We start from the raw sequence: 16,504 nt of genomic DNA on the forward strand, positions 1-16,504 counted from the left end.
TAATTATATCATTAATAATATCACATATTATAAATATATACAATTATTATTGTAATTAATTGATCAATAATTTGTACAACTTTAGTTAATATTATTTTATGGGATAACATTTAATTCTGGCATGTAACACTATTTCTTATTTTAAAAAATGATTGAGCTGTCATAAGGAAAGCAATTGGATGATTGTGAGGGATTGTAAAGAAATATAGAGAGATTGGAGCATCATTGTAAAAACATAATTTTATTTTGCCATCCCGAACTACTGAAATTACACTAAACTACATGACGCTTTATAAAATATAAGTCACAAACTATAGTTTATACAATACCAGCAGCGTATTGGTATTATCAAGACGTACTTTCACAAAATTTACCATCAAAACTAGCAACCCAATGCCTCAGCACAAATATATATTCATTGCAAATGTATGATATACAATTATGTATTCAATAATTAGATTAAACACCAATTTAAATTCGATAAAATTTATCGCATCGTTATTTATAAAAAATCGTTCGCCGTACGATATTGTTTAAAATAAATAGGTAAGTTTTTTTATATATATGTATTTCAAATAGGTATTTACATAGATAACAATATATTTGAATTCTACTTTAATTGAAACTAACAAAAGTAGGGTAAATATGATAAGACTTCGCTAAGACGGCTGAAATGAGGCCAGTCACGATACCTAAAAAGTAAATAAAAAATAAAGTAAATTAAAAAAAAAATCAACAACAATATGAACTAAGATGTTATCTCGCCTCTATGATAAGACAGGTACCCTCAATAATAAAACGTGTAGATCCGGCTGGAAGGACCATGTGCTGATTTTCTTAAGAAATAAAAAAAAACAACAACAACAAATTGGTTGAACAGTTGAATCTTTATATTAAGCAATAACAACTCATACACCATATACTTTACATTCGTTTGGAATCGAACCGTGGGTGTAAATAAATGAAAGTCATCATAACTTTTGTAAAAATTTATTTCTATATTACATTTACTTATACTTACAAAGTACTGATCGACTGCGCTGGGAATATACCAGTGCACAAGTGTGTCCTGCTCTCATAGTCCGAAAAATTCGACACGACCAGAGATCAGACGTATTCAAAGAAACTAGAGTACAACATATTTGACAACATTTGATTGCTTACTGAGAATTATATTTGACAAAGACACAATAACTTTAATTTGACCAACCCGGGCGGGACCAAGGGATCTTCCTTCCATAGGGAGCACTACCACCGACGTGGCCGTTAGTAAATTGTCAATAATTAATATTTCAAGTGAATAATATTAGTAACAACTCGTGTACAACATTTTATATCTATGATAGTTGTAATTTCTGTTTTCACTAATTTGCCTCATTAATCTTCATTTCCAGAATTCACACTACTGAAATGCCAAATTCAATACGTTAGTAACATTAATTATGGGTTGATTCCAAAGGAACATCCAGCCGAACTAGCGATCTACGTATATCTTAAACTGGATAAAAGTTCTATTAGGTTTTATACGGTACTATTAATATTTTATATTTGGTGTAGAAAGATGGACATGCTTATTTATATATAAATATATACAAGGAACAAGCATGGCATTATAACTGGTCACTATGTCAAGATTCAAAGAGAGGTCAACGAGTAGCCATATATTATAAAGTTTTGCGAATATTCATACCATAAATATGTTCATGTAACATTTGATAATATTTTAGTTTAGTTTGACTATGAAATTTAATACACCAATTTAATTACACATATTCAATTAGCCTACTATCACGTCCTTTAAAAAACACTGAAATAAATCTAGAAATGTGAATGTACAAATGAACACAATAGTACTAGATACTCTCAACGACCACATTAGCGCTCTCGTCACGGCGGGCCGTCAAAGTTCAGACATCGCGCGGCGCGGCTAGCACCAGTCGTGCACGCAGTCCCCGCGGCAGGCCGACCGAGTGACGTATCTGCCGGCCAGCCCCGCGGATCACCGCAGCAGCGCGAGCGCCAGCGCGCGGGCGGCGGGCTCGAGCGGCGGCGCGGGGGGCGCGGCGGGCGCGGCGGGCGCGGGGGGCGCGAGCGCGGGGGGCGGCGCGCCGGGCGCGGCGGCGGCCCGCAGCGCGCCGCGCGGCAGCTCGTGGCGCACGAGGAAGGCGGCGAGGATGCGGCGCGTGTCGTCGTCGCCGGCGGCGGCCGAGCGGCCGCTGGGCAGGCCGAGGTGCTTGCGCAGGTAGGGCGTGATGCGCGGCTCCCAGCGGTCGAAGATGGCGGCGACCCGCTGGCGGACGGCGGACGTGAACTCGGTCGAGATGAGCGGGTCGTTCTGCGCGTCGAGGCCGTCGATCGTCATCTCGCTGGCGGTCCGCTCGTTGTGGCCGTCGATCAGCGACAGGAGCAGCTTTATTTGCCAGACGTGATAGGTGGTCGGTTCGGTCTTCATCGTTTTGATTATCTGTAATAGAGATTTTTTTCTCGAGTGTGTCTAAGTTGTAAATGTTAAATAAAATACTTTCATTTAAAACTAAAAGTAACAAAATAAATGACTCATTCTATAAACCTTATTACTTATGATAACCTGACATGACCTGACATGACATTATGTGATGCCTTATAATTTTTCTGAAATGTATTCAGAGGTGCAAAAGTAATAGCACGACGCTGCCTATACCTTCATGAAGGTGGTCCATATGGGCAGTGCGCACATGATGTCCTTGACGACGCACTCGTAGACCAACATGGCGAGCCCCTGCAGGTACTCCCGCTCGTCCCGCGTGTACTTCCGGCACAGGCACTGGCGCGGCAGTTGTGCGTCGCTCTTGACTCCCTTGCGCTTCCTGTGCAGCAGCAGGCAGTCGCCGCACAGATCGGAGCCGTTCACGTTCTTGTTCAAATAGTGCTTCACGAAGTTCTTCACCTTTTCGTCATTCGTGAACAGTTCTATATTCTCCGGTGTCACGGACCAGATGTTGGACTTGTCCAAGGTGAGAGTTTGGGTTAGGATCGTCAGAAAACCGTCAGGGTCATCGAGATATGAGAGGCAACCGGCGCGTTGCTTGATATCGACACACCACGTATATTCTAGGAAAGTTCTGAAATATTTTTTTTAAATAATTACTAAAGTGTTAATAAATAGTATACAACATTAATTAACAAAACTAATAAAAATTGACACAATAAAAAAATCTATTAATTAATTATTCAAGATATACGAATTTTAATTTATACTAAAAAGTAGACTAATTATATCAATTGTGTGACTTTAAAGAAATTCAATAATTTAACTTTAAAAATAGGTAATCTATCAAAAATAATGTCAAGGTCAGAAATCTTCGAGTTCGGATCACTACAGGTACGCGCCAGTCGGACTGATGGAGAATTAATTTCTAAATTAGACCTGTTTCACACTACAGAATAAGGCATAGTTTTCTTAATGGAACATTAAAATTAAATATTTGGACTTTCTTAATACAAAACTCCGTAACTTCGTTGATGATTATACTTTCGATGTGATTGGTCGAATCATAATTTGTAGTCTAGTGTAACGCTTAAATCACGCATCGCTCGTATTTCGATTATTTTTTCAGTCCCTATGTAATACTGACGCTTGTATGATATTTTTATCTAGTAAAACGAATTATATATATATATATATATATTTTTATGGCATTGATTGGCGGACGAGCATATGGGCCACCTGATGGTAAGTGGTCACCACCGCCAATAGACAAAGGCGCTGTAAGAAATATTAGCCATTCCTTACATCACCTATGCGCCACCAACCTTGGGAACTAAGATGTTATGTCCCTTGTGCCTGTGATTACACTGGCTCACTCACCCTTCTAACCGGAACACAACAATACAGTGTACTGTTATTTGGCGGTAGAATATCTGATGAGTGGGTGGTACCTACCCAGACGGGCTTGCACAAAGCCCTACCACCAAGTATATAATATAAGTATATATAAATATATAGCATTTTTTGGTATTGGGAAGCATTTGGTTGTTGTTACATCATGATCAGATGTTTGACTACCCCAGTATCACTTCAAAATCAGTGGCAAATTGATAGGCTTTTGAGTGCTGAAGATTTTAAATAATGACATTTATGAAGATATTGAAAAAAGTAGGTCCTAAGATTTTAAGCAATGCTGCTTTATTCTTTCAAATATCAAATCACTGATGAGAGAAAGAGACAAATGCATGTTTCATTAAACAAAAAAAAACGTATGGGCCGTTAAAGTTTTACTCACTTTAGTTGATCCCAGTTATGGTCTCTGTGGAAGGTAATCGGCCAATACCGAGGATCATTTATTTTGACCTCTCTAAGAGTGTTTAGCTCTGGTATTATACAGGGGGCTTTCATTTCTTTAACAACCCCTTCCAGATTTATTACCTGAAAATAAAAAGCATATTTCAATAATAACTTAAGATTCATTTTAGTTTGTTTTAAAGATTTAAGTACTTAAAACAAATTAAAAATGAATACCTCCTTTATAAAACTACTTACTACAATCATTTTGTACGTAAGTTTCAATCCAGTACCGATAGATGGCGTTAACTGAATTACGAAAGCAAATATCGATTCTGGTTAATTACAGTGGGTTATTGAGTAAAGGTAAGTATTTTTTATATAATCTAAAATTTTATAGATAACCCAAAAATCATAGAAATATTTAATATTCCCTGTTATCTAAATCAAACATCATCTGTCGACATTATAAATCATTTTAAATGTGACTTTTATGGTATCAGTAATCGTAGGAATAAAATTCCTTGCTTAAGAAACTTTGTTGGAAGAAAAATATAGCTCTTACTTGAGCAACAAAATTAATATCTATTATTTCTATTGACTTGGCTCTCTACCATTGAAGAGTATTTACAATTGATAATGCCACAACTTGGCATTTTATGTTTTAAAGTCATGACTTGTCTGATTTTGAACAAAATAACAACAAAATATTATCTAAATCTTTCTTAGTTGATTTTCATGTTTCTAAGATTTTCATACTAAGTTACCCCTTCCATTTCCTCTTACATTGATGAAATTTCCAAAAATAATTTCTTAGTGGACGCTTACTTTGAACATTAATCTTTGAGCCCAATTTCAAATTAATTATATTTTCCTGTACCTTATTATTTATAGCATTGCCCAAAAACGTACAGTAGGGGTTACAAGTTTATTTTTATTTCTTGTATTAATATTATGTAGGTATATCAGCTTTAATAGAATATTTTTGATAATTCTTCTGTATAAACATTATATTATCTTATTGTGAAGCAACCGTTAATACACCTATTTCTTTATTTTTTTTTGCATAATAATGTCCTATAACTAATATTGTGAATAGTTTGCAGAGCTCTTATCTGCAGAATAAATACAATTTCAATATCTGCGGCATTACCAAGGTTGGTTGCACATGGCTGTGTTAGGAATCATTATTATTTCATACGGCGCTATTGTCTATGGGTTGTAGTGATCACTTACCAGCAGCCATTTGCCCGTCGGCCTAAATGTACTATAATATAAAAAAATAGCCGTGCGCATCGACCAATGGGGTGCGAGTATTTTGTTCCCTAGCAGTACGACTTGTGAATGAACTATGTGTTCATAGATGGTGTTGCACCTCAAGGAGACAGCTGTGACGCGTTTCATCTATCCTATATAACTTAAAATAATAGTCAGTCTAGCTCCTTTACTAAAACCGGTTATGAATAAAGGTTCTTGTAAAATATATTTTATGTTAATTTAACACATTATGTTTAATCCGATCAATTCATATGTTGTGCGACGTTTTTTATCAGTAACCACGACAGCTCTCTAGCCCTACATAATAAAATATCAATATCGATAACAAAGACTAATACATACTTGTATGTGAGCATAGCAGAGCTTCCCCGTGTCGAGGTCACGAGGTAGGATGAGGCGAGGCTCCACGGCCAGCACGTACAGGTGGCGGAAGGCTTGCAGGTGATATCTACGAGATAAACAACTTGTATTAAATTCGAATTCGATATATTATGACTTTTTGTTATAAACGTTTTGCATTTGCATCACCACTGTAACAGAAAAAAAAAAAACATTTAAAAGGAGTCTTTAATAATTGACTTGAATCTATAATTTGACATATACTAGACCAAGCATGAAAAAAGTAATTAAAAAAAAAACGGGTAATAATAATATTGTAGCGAAAAGAGTGCACCTGTTGTCTTCGCTGTGCGTGGGGAACTTGGGGAAGAAGGCCGTGATCAGGGCGGCCACGGCCTCCGGGGAACTGGACAGCGTGCAGCGGCCGCCGCCCAGGAACAGCAGCCCGATGGTGTTGTGGACCGCCATCTGGTGCAGTCGATTGTGGGTTGAACGGTAAATAAATATAAATTACACATCGATATTTGGTCATTCGAAGTCAAGCATTTCGATATGCACCTCAATTATTGCATACAGACAGTAATATTTTTGTTTTCTCTGTGAAATCGCAAACTGCTAGTGTAATTACTCACACGAGAGATGAAATACTCGATGACGGAACGGTCAGGTAGCAAATAAGTTACAACTTCCTGCAATACCATTCCCAACGTACAACGGTGCAACATACGACCAAAGAACAGTGCGCGTGCGCGTGCGCGGGCGTGTGCGCGGGCGTTACCTGCGCGCCGTGCGTGAGCGGCGCGGGCGCGGGCGGCGCGGCGCGCGGCGCCACGGGCACGCGCGCGCGCAGGCGCCGGCACACGCGCAGCACGCTCACGTCGCCGCGCCCCGACATTATCTGGGGACGGGCACGTGTGGTTAGCATGGTCGGCGACGTCTGGAGAGATATGATTCCGTTAATACGTGAAACTTCGACGTCGACGTTACCATCCCGGCGGCCAGCAGGCACACGCAGGTGCAGGCCTCGAGCGTGGAGCCGCCCGCCAGGTCGGCCAGCGGGCGCGCGGCGAGGCGCAGGAACAGCGCCGTGTAGTGCAGCGCCGCGTCGCGCGCCGCCTCGCAGCCCGAGCCCGCGAAGCGCAGCCCCAGCGCGAAGCACGCGCCCGCGATGATGTTGCAGTACGCCTGGCTGCGGGCGACGGGGGTTAGCGTGCGTGGAGGTAGCCACGCCTCATCAGGGGGTGAGCTCTCAGCTTCGACCACTTTACGGGACTTTTACGGAATTACTATACATTTATGTCTGATTATATTATATTAAATTAACGAAAGAATAGATTAGTAAAACCAAAGGAACCGATTACCATATTGATTCTAATTTACCACACAATAACAGCTTACAACAATTAGATCAGATACGATGCTCAGTAAATATAACTATTAAAAATGATAAAGAATTTTATTTGACTAACTTCATCGCCTCGTAGTCGATATTATCCTCCGTCGGTTTCACGAAGCAGTAGGGCTTGATAGTGGACGGCACCTGGCTCTCCACCCACTCCTCGCTCGCCTCGATGTCGTCCCACATCACCAACCCTGCACAGGGACACGATCGTTTACTCGCACGTCCGCGGGCGTACGTGCGGATGCGTGTGCCTGCGTGCGCGAGTGCGGCCTCACCGCGGGCGATGACCCTGAGCATGAGCAGGTCGGGGCGCACGAAGTCGAGCAGGTAGGCGGTGCGCGGCGGCGCCAGCCACGCGGCCACGGCGGCGCTGCGCGTGCGCAGGAACAGCAGGCCCAGCGCCAGCGTGGCGCCCGGTGACGTCACGTCCAGGTTCAGCGAACCGCCCTTGCGCTCCTTGCACGTCCCTGGCGGAACCGAAGCTTCATTACTATACTGTCGATGTGAGGCATTATCACGAGATAGATTAGTGTGAGCTACTATTTCGCACGGCGATGGAGTAGAATGGAGACCCACGGTGGGGGCGGACTGACCGTTGGGCTTGCTGTCCCCCCCCAGCATGTAGGTGCGTAGGCGAGGCGCGATGTGCGCCAGGTGCGGCGCGGAGCCCCCGCTGCGCAGACACACGAGGCCGAGCGCCAGCCCCGCCGCCAGCGCGTACCCCTCGCGCTCCACGCAGTTCTCCAGCTCGGGGCCTGGCGGCTTGCCTGCGCCGGACATTCATTGTTCGTTTCGATTATTTGTGGTGGGTGTAGTGGAGTGTATGTGCATGTGAGTAAATATAAAAATTACGTTAGATAACTTGGCAAAAAAGGAATTAATTATTTACATAAGTCTCTCTCGTAAATTAATCAGACTACTATTACATACTACAGAATAAAAATCATCACACAAAAAAAAGTAAAAACAGACGATGCGGAAGTAAATGAAGACATTGAGTTACGTAAACTCACCGATCTCGTTTAGCAGCACCTGCGCGTAGTGCGCGTGCGCGGTGCCGCGGTACAGCAGTCCCACGCCCAGCAGCGCCGCTACGAGGATGCCTTGCTGGATGTCCAGCTCGATGGAGGTGGTCGGCAGCAGCGGCTCCAGGTGGATGCTCATCATTTTCGTTGCTTGTACGTCCATCGTGCCTACGGGTTAAGATAACACGACATCGTTAACGCTTAAATTATAGGCCAGTGATACAAAGCTTGACAATCTTACATAAAATCTTATCAACAATTTTGCACTATGGCGTTTGAAATATGTATGTATAAGTACGTATTATACAATTTATTTCGCCTCACCTCTGTAGGTGGCGGCCAAGCCGAGCAACAGCCCGATGCTGATCATCTCGTGACATTTCACCAGGTACTCGTACATATTCATGAAGGGCATGTCCCGGAGGTGTCCGTTGAGGCCCAGCGCCAGCAGGAACCCGGCGTGCTCGGCGGACATGTCCTGCGTGCCCTGCGGGTGGGGGCGGACGGCGTTAGTGGAACGGACTTATGGGGGCGGGGAGGGGAGGTGAGCCGGTCGCGCCTCACCCGCGGCTTGTTGTAGATGATCCAGCTGGCGTGGATGCTGGCGCCGGTGACGGGCACGAGCGCCAGGCCGGCGGCGGCGCCGTTGTGGAAGCTGGGCCACAGCAGGCAGTGCGGGGGGGTGTCGCCGCCGCCCAGCGCCACGGCCGAGCAGCGCGGGGGGGGACCGCGCCCCGACACGCACAGGCGCGGCGGCGACAGCGGCACCGTGGGCCGCACGGGCAGGCTGCGCAGCGACAGCATGCCTCTGGGGGTGACACGTGCACGTGGTGAAACAGTTAGGGCTTTTTTTGTTAAATGGTGTCTCCGTAGTAAAAGTGTGTCCTAATTTTTTACTTTCCATAAAATCTATACGCTGTGTGTTCGAGCTGTGGCTTCGAATATTATAACAGATAATTAGGAGGTACTAAGTACCCTCCAAAGAATGAATACCAGTGTATGAATACAAAACTACTAACTAAGATGATTGTACCTTGCCACGGGTAACGCCATAGTCCTGGTACTGATAGCGTACAGGTGTTTCTCTTGCTCCTCGATGAAGTCGTGATCGGAGACCTCGGGCCTCTGCGTGAGGTTGATTGTCACTGGGATTGAGGACTGGAGTAAGTTGAATACTTCCGTCATTCTGAAAAAGTTTTTCTATATTAAATATTAACGTTTACATAATATGTTACAAAAATATAGTCAATATTTTTGTTTTTTATATGTTTAATTATAAGAAAAGCTGGTTCTTTAATTTTCACATCGAATCAAAATACTCTGTTTATTTATTATGATGGCCTTAACGGAACTTTTGGATCGTGATTTTACAAAAATCTTGAAACATTATGCTACAAATATAAATTTTTCACGGAATAAATCAGTCAGATACAAATTCAGTAATAAGCCATTCCAGTTTCGGGACATACTGTATATACAATTGTTAATTTTAATTATTTTAAAGTATTATTTATTGATTTTAATTTATTTATGTATATCGGTGTAGTAAAATCACAAAGCTTACCTGTGGTCTCTGGGATACAGTAAATTTAAAAGCTTAGTGTTTAAGTGTTCCATGCCGGTGCTCTCTTCTTCGTTCTTGTTCACCGTCTCTGTTGACACTTGTGCTACTTGAGTGTATGCTGTGTCCTTCTCTAACACTTCCAGGGCCAATGCTGTGGGAAAAAGACAAAAGAAATAAGTTACTTATTAGCTCATAGCATGTACAATTTGTAATTTTAATATATAATTTTAATAATAGTGTTCGCCTGCAGTCTGTTGGGAGAGTGGGGTCACAGGAGATCTAAGTTGTCCATTAGTAGTTATAAAAGTAGCCTGTGTCTCTACTTGGGGTTCAAGCTTGCTACGAAAGCGCCACAGACCGACAAGAGTTACTTTCGCATATATAATATAAGCATAGATGTTGTATTTACACTCCATATATTCATCAGTAGACTTGATAGTATCCGCTATCTCTGCTTGCAACGCGAGGTCTTCTCTCATGACCAAGTTGTAAGCCTCTCCGGGCCAGTCCGCAGGAGGGTCGCTCTTACATCGACTGAATATGGTCACCAGCAGAAGTGCTATCGCTGGTGGCAAGTTGTCTATATCGCGAGGAGTTATTCCTGGAAATAATATAAATTTAGCTTATTAACACTTGAAATATTTCGTCGTTCTGAACTAGGCAAGTGTTTTTCAAACTGTAGGTCGCGACCTTTTGGGAAGCGTTACAGGATACAGATCAAAGTAAAAAGCGAGTGTTTGTGCGAGTTTTTCCTAAAAATGAAATGGAATATAAAATAAATATTGAGAAGCTTAATTATAGCTGTTTATGTGTGTTTATTAAACGGTTAAGTTTGATTTTTCTTTTAAATAGCGATTACAGGTAAACCTCTTAAGTACTTTATTCGAATCAGAAGATAGAATGTCTTCTTAACTATCAGTATAAATCTGAACGGAAAGAAAATAAATACGTAGTGTTTAAAACCACTGACATTATCATATAGCCTTGGACGTCAGAATTTTTGAACTGGAAAGGGGATTGCCTCATCAAGAAGTTTGGAAAACACTAAACTAGACCAACGCCGCCGTAATCTCGATAATAACAGACAATTCGAGCTCGGGGACCAAATGACGGCGAGCTCACCGCGGTCGCGCGCGAGCAGCACGGCGGCGGCGGGCGCGGCGGCGGGCGCGGCGGCGGGCGCGCAGGGCTCGCGCGCGCGCGGCGTGCTGCTGGCGGCCACGGGCTCGCGCGCGCTCAGCGCGTGCACGCCCGCGCTCGCGCCGTACCCCACCGTCGACAGGATCTGTTATGTCTGATGTTTATTAGGTGTCCATCCATGATTGGTGATGTCCGCTGTGTTGATTATAAATAGTACAACTCGAGTAGTTTGAATACCAGTCTATATATAAATGGCTAATGGTATTTGTTATTAATAAACTGCGATATAGTAGAACCATGCAAGTTCGGGTTTTTTTGATTCTAGATGGTTCTGACTCCTTGCTCATTGTGGCTGCAGCACAAGGATTTCATTAACTTTAAATTATTCGGTAAGACAGTATACATAGGTTTTTCGGGGATAATTTATACCTGATCATTTATACCAGGAATGTTATGGATATGTAATTTCAAATCTGGATACACATGCGGATATGTGAATAAAATCCTTAAGAGGAAACCACAAGGTAATGGTTTGACATTATTTATAGGCTGTTGTTTCGTATTACGTATAGTCACAAAAAAAGACTAACAGCCTTTAAAAAATAATATAGTGTAGGGAAAAACAAACACAGCCCCAAATAAACGGGATAAGGGTAATCTAATGGATTACCTTAGTCAATCCTATTACAATGATTGAATATAAACTTTGTCACTGACCTCGATTATATCCCTGGACATATTATTCACGTCCGGCATAAACGGATAGTATCCGACGTCCAATTCCTTTAACATTGAATTTATATAATGAAATATATTGGGTGGCTCGGTGCTAAAATAGTTCGGCTGGGTCAATTTCTTCAGAACCGCCTCGGACATCTGCGAGTCGTTTTGATCGTATTCGTAGTTATATTCCGTTGGAAAATCTAACCAGTAATGATTAACGTAATTGTCCAAGCCCAGATCTTTCGATATTTGGTAAAGAAAAGTGGACAGGGGGCTTAGGTCGCTCGCCAGGAGCGTGTTCAATTTAATATCTTCGTACGCCAAATGGAAAGCGTAGAAAACTTGTACCGTGTATGGGAAAAGTAGGGAGTTGGTGTTAAATTGTGTAGGTTTTTCGTTTTCCTCGTCTCGTTTTTTGGTCGATCGCGAATGTCTCGTTTCCGCTTGTATTTGGTGCAAGTTCAGCATGTTGGCGAGGGAGTTTCCCATTGTTTTGTGCATTTTGGAATTTAGCATGTATTCCCAATCGTCTTGAGTTCCGTCGCTCGAAGTTCTCTGCTTCTTCGTGACCACTTCGACGTGTTCCTCGTCATTATGTCGACTCTGAGACAGTTTCTCCACATCGTAGCCGATTAAAGATAAAATGAGATTGGAAAACATGACCCACTCTTGCTCGGGTGTCAGATCTTGCGTTCCTGGAGCGTTTCGTACGCCGTACCATTTTATGATGACCTATAAATGCATAATTGCATTATTTAGTTCTGGTAACTATTTAGGTGCATCAGATAAAAGAAAACGTTTACTTTTGAATACTTAGAATAATGTATAATATTTATGTGATCATCTTACTAATACCAGAGATGGGAAAGCTTGGATGCTCACTCGAGCACGCTTGAACGGCTGAATGGATCCGAATGAAAATTGGCACAAAGGCAGATCATCTTCGAGAGTAGTAACATAGGTTTTCATATATATACCAGAAATAGCAGAACCGAGGCGCGCACCTGCATGGTGACGTCGGCGGGCGGCGCGTGCGCGAGCGCGGCGCAGCAGCGCGCCACGAGCGGCGAGCAGGCGCGCTCGGGCAGCGCGATGCGGTACAGCTGCGCCGCCTCCGACCACACGCTCACGCGCGCGCCCGCCGCGTCGCACAGCCGCCGCACGCCTGCACGCCCGGGCACACGTTACTGCGCGCGCTACTCGGCTCGCTTTCCAAATTGTCAATACAAATAGTGATACTTTTTTACAAATAGTGATTTTTGTTAATTCAATTTTATTTTTATAAACGAATATTGTCTTTAAAAGTAAGAATATAAATATTCGGATATATCGACGGCATCAATCTCACCCAAGTTTTCCTTTTGCTCTAATCTCGATGCCGATGAATGCGGCACGGGCGACAGAAGATGTAACGCGGAATCGTCGAACGTGTTCGTATCGCACCGAGTCGGCAGCAGGCTGCTCCGCCTCGGAAACGGTGACTGGAATGTGTTTCGCTTGGTGTACGGGGAGTCTATCAATCTTGCCAAAATACCACCCACGTGTACCTGAAACGGACGGAATTAAACACACACAGTACAGACGCGTAGAGAGCTGAAATCGTGTACAGCTCATACCTTGCCAACGAAGCTGTTCCCTGACTGTAAAATGATATTTCCAGACTCGTCGATCAAGGCTATCATTTTCAAATGCTCCAAAACGACCGCGTCTTTCGCCAAAATAGAAGATATCGATCCGACGATAATATTCGTCTTAGACATTTGCCCGTGCGAATGAGATTTCTGCAACCTAACTATTTGCAGTCTCGTCACTCCGGTCACCTTTACCATGAAACACAAATAGTTATGCCCAACGAGATCAGTGTGCAAGAATGCTTTTATATCATTTGGACTTTCGACTTGATCTCGTCTGATTACTTGGCTGTCTGTCCATATGTGGTCTAAGCAAATGTCTGGGTACAGTGGCAGAGACGGCGGAGTCTGGTTTATGGTGTTGGCCATCATGGACGTAGAGCTAGCTTGGCCAATAGACGCATGTGGCGACAGGCCTTGTTGATGGAAAACGTTAGCCATTGGACTGTTTTGCCTAGATCGAGAAGGTGTGGAAGGACCTTTTTTGGAATGAAATGGACTTCCTGCCGTCCAACTTCTAGTATTCCGCATGCTGTGCATGGGACTCCCAACGAAATCACAAGATTGACTAAAAGCCGTCGAAGAATTCATATTCGGACACATCGCTAAACATTCGTCCCGAACAGCTTTCCGGATCTTCCATAGAGAGTGCGTTTGTAATTTCCAATCGTATAAAAGTATTATACTTGGATGCGTGCTAACGAATATAATTTGTAAATCTCCATCATTATAGTATTGCAAGCCTTGGGCTGATGATTTCATAAGAATCGGCGTGACTTCGTCCAGAGGATGTGACAAGGAGAAGCAAGTCGGTAAAGGGTAATCTTGGTCGTAGCCAGAGATGGACTCGGCTCTCAATCTGGCGCTCATATTGAAGGGAAATGTCCGGGATTTGGAAAATGAGCTATTATGAGATTCATTTAATTTTAGAAAAGATGTAGGCAACATTGAGTTATGTAAAACTGGTGTCGCATCCTTCTCTAGCAGCACACCATATTTCATCGCCCAGATCTTTTTAACTTGAAACGGAATACTTGTTATGTATTCTCTGCCATCGATGGCATACACCCTCATACATTTACTATCTATAAGTACTATAGATGGCATGATCTTCTTCTTGATATGTTCCGTTGTATCTTCGATTTTAATATTCTTTTTGACGTCACCAATTTGAGAGTTCAGTGCGTCAATTAACATGGTGTTGTTGATGTCTATGTGAAAGTCAGCGAAGGCAGCATGTTTAATAGGATTTTCGATTGTGTAACAAGCTATTGTTTCACGGTGCTCGGGTCCAGATAATTTTTTTGCTGGTGTCGAAATCAAACCTGTTAATATATATAAAGTAATGATTAGATATATGCATTACGAGTTTTTAAAATTAGATATTTTGAACCTTAGATAAATATATGTATAGTTATAAGCATATCATTTTCAATTAACTTGTAATTTGAAATTTATTTAGTATGCTATATATTTTTTTTAATTTAGTTTCTAAAGTCATGGATTTTATTAAATAATGTTATTTAATCCTGATAACATATACTGTTCATAACTTATTAAAATTATATCTAATATATAAAGGAAAAACTAACCTTTGGACCAAACTGCTGTGCATCCTTTCACATACAATTCTTCTTCATAAAAACAATCAGTTTTAGGATTTAGAGGCCTTTTTCTGGGTCGTTTATTTTGAGCACAGTGTAAATTGAATTTTTTCGATAAATTACTGGAACTATTTGCACTGCCACCTCTAGAAGTTCCGGCAGAGGCTATATCATCTTTTCTCAACCCACTCAGAAGCTCCGACTTTATTGAAATATTGAAGTCATTCTTTATACGACTCGGTGGTCGAAAAGAATCTAAGTAATCAAATCTCTGTTCCTTCTGTGTGTTTTCTGTGTCATCCGTATCATCTGAAATTGATTATATGATAAATTTGATATAAGGATTAATTGTCTGTCTGATGATCAAGTGAGAGTTCTGTTTGTTCTTATTGGACAGTATAGACTATTCCAACCACTAGAGGACAAATTAAATTGAATCAATGATCAAGAGATTTAATGAGCTGTTATCAGAAGTTGCATGCTGTATTATAAATTAAAAAGCAAAATAAGATGGCAGGGAATATGTTAATGTAATGTTTGTTTGTCTTTATAAATTATTTGAATGGAATAGGCTGTAGTACATAAATTTAAATGTACATTTGTTTATTTATAGTTGAATTATAAATTCAAAACAAGTATGCTAGTTTCTTACACTAACTTAGCATAGAAACAGTTTATAATTTTAGAAAATTATATGAAAGATATCTTTTATTGAGAAGTATTTTTAATAATGATTAAGTTTCAAATTGCTGGCACAACTCAGAACTTTGAATTAGTTATTTAATTATAAAAATATTAAATGGAAGTTTACAGCTTGAAGGAAATTTAAGCATCTACTTGCCATCAACTCTGTAGAACACTTCTCGAATACACCACCACTCTTGATCTTCCTCCTTAGCCTCCAATAGACTCTCATCTTTAATTCCGAAGTTTGTTAATTTGTAAAGTAGGGAGTTTTCTGATAACGACACATTGTGTCCTCTACTGTATATCTGACAAGGATGCTTAGCTATTACTGTCCTACCATGAGGAACAAACTCCTAAAAACACAAATGAAACAGTCTATGAAACAGTCCAGAGTTAATCGGATAAACAAAAATAATGTTTAAATATACCAGGGGTTCAGAAGCCGCAATCATTGTTTTGTCATCCAGATTTGAAATAATATAATTTTGGTACTTGCACGTGAGCGTAAAATCTTTTAAAATAAATTATATTTGTGTTTATTTCGTTTGCAATTTGCTATCGCATCGAAATGCCGAATGGCGATCATGTAAACGACAATTAATGTCAATGTGACATTGAGTGTTGACAATTGACATTGACTATTTAAGTCAAAGATATATTTTTGCGCACAATTCGGTTTCATATGCAAATTCTTTGTTATAATATATGTTATTATACTCAACTAACAGAGTTAGTCGTACTTTTTGGATCATATTATATAATATTATTGTAGAATCAATGAAAAATTTAATATTGATACAGAATATGTTAATAAATTTGTAACCAATTTCTTGACTCCACAAATCAATTA

The 16,504-nt window shown here is 41.3% G+C and overlaps 1 protein-coding gene across 1 annotated transcript; it reads right to left on the reverse strand.

The window, feature by feature from the left end:
• Positions 1-1,999: 1,999 nt before the first annotated feature.
• Positions 2,000-16,248, reverse strand: LOC113404286 (anaphase-promoting complex subunit 1). The gene is made up of 24 exons (XM_064217213.1): positions 16,083-16,248; positions 15,809-16,007; positions 14,956-15,276; positions 13,349-14,688; positions 13,081-13,279; positions 12,737-12,897; positions 11,727-12,464; positions 10,992-11,154; positions 10,279-10,470; positions 9,870-10,020; positions 9,339-9,491; positions 8,870-9,113; positions 8,630-8,792; positions 8,294-8,473; positions 7,874-8,047; positions 7,556-7,747; positions 7,348-7,471; positions 6,866-7,067; positions 6,657-6,776; positions 6,213-6,346; positions 5,882-5,987; positions 4,263-4,405; positions 2,681-3,101; positions 2,000-2,464 (listed from the first exon to the last, which is right to left on the reverse strand). The coding sequence occupies exons 1-24, from the start codon at positions 16,104-16,106 to the stop codon at positions 2,000-2,002; spliced, it is 6,309 nt and encodes a 2,102-aa protein (XP_064073283.1). The 5' UTR covers positions 16,107-16,248.
• Between the last annotated feature and the right edge of the window lie 256 nt (positions 16,249-16,504).

Source organism: Vanessa tameamea, chromosome 15 (genome assembly GCF_037043105.1).
Source record: "Vanessa tameamea isolate UH-Manoa-2023 chromosome 15, ilVanTame1 primary haplotype, whole genome shotgun sequence".
In the NCBI taxonomy this organism is placed as follows: domain Eukaryota; kingdom Metazoa; phylum Arthropoda; class Insecta; order Lepidoptera; family Nymphalidae; genus Vanessa; species Vanessa tameamea.

Excerpts from the sequence above, each read along its gene's own strand:
- LOC113404286 (XM_064217213.1), bottom strand. The coding sequence starts at position 16,106 with ATGATTGCGGCTTCTGAACCCCTG. Across the intron at positions 16,008-16,082 it reads TTGCGGCTTCTGAACCCCTG|GAGTTTGTTCCTCATGGTAG; the intron begins GTATATTTAAAC and ends TTGTGTTTTTAG. Across the intron at positions 12,465-12,736 it reads CCGCCGACGTCACCATGCAG|GTCATCATAAAATGGTACGG; the intron begins GTGCGCGCCTCG and ends ATGCATTTATAG.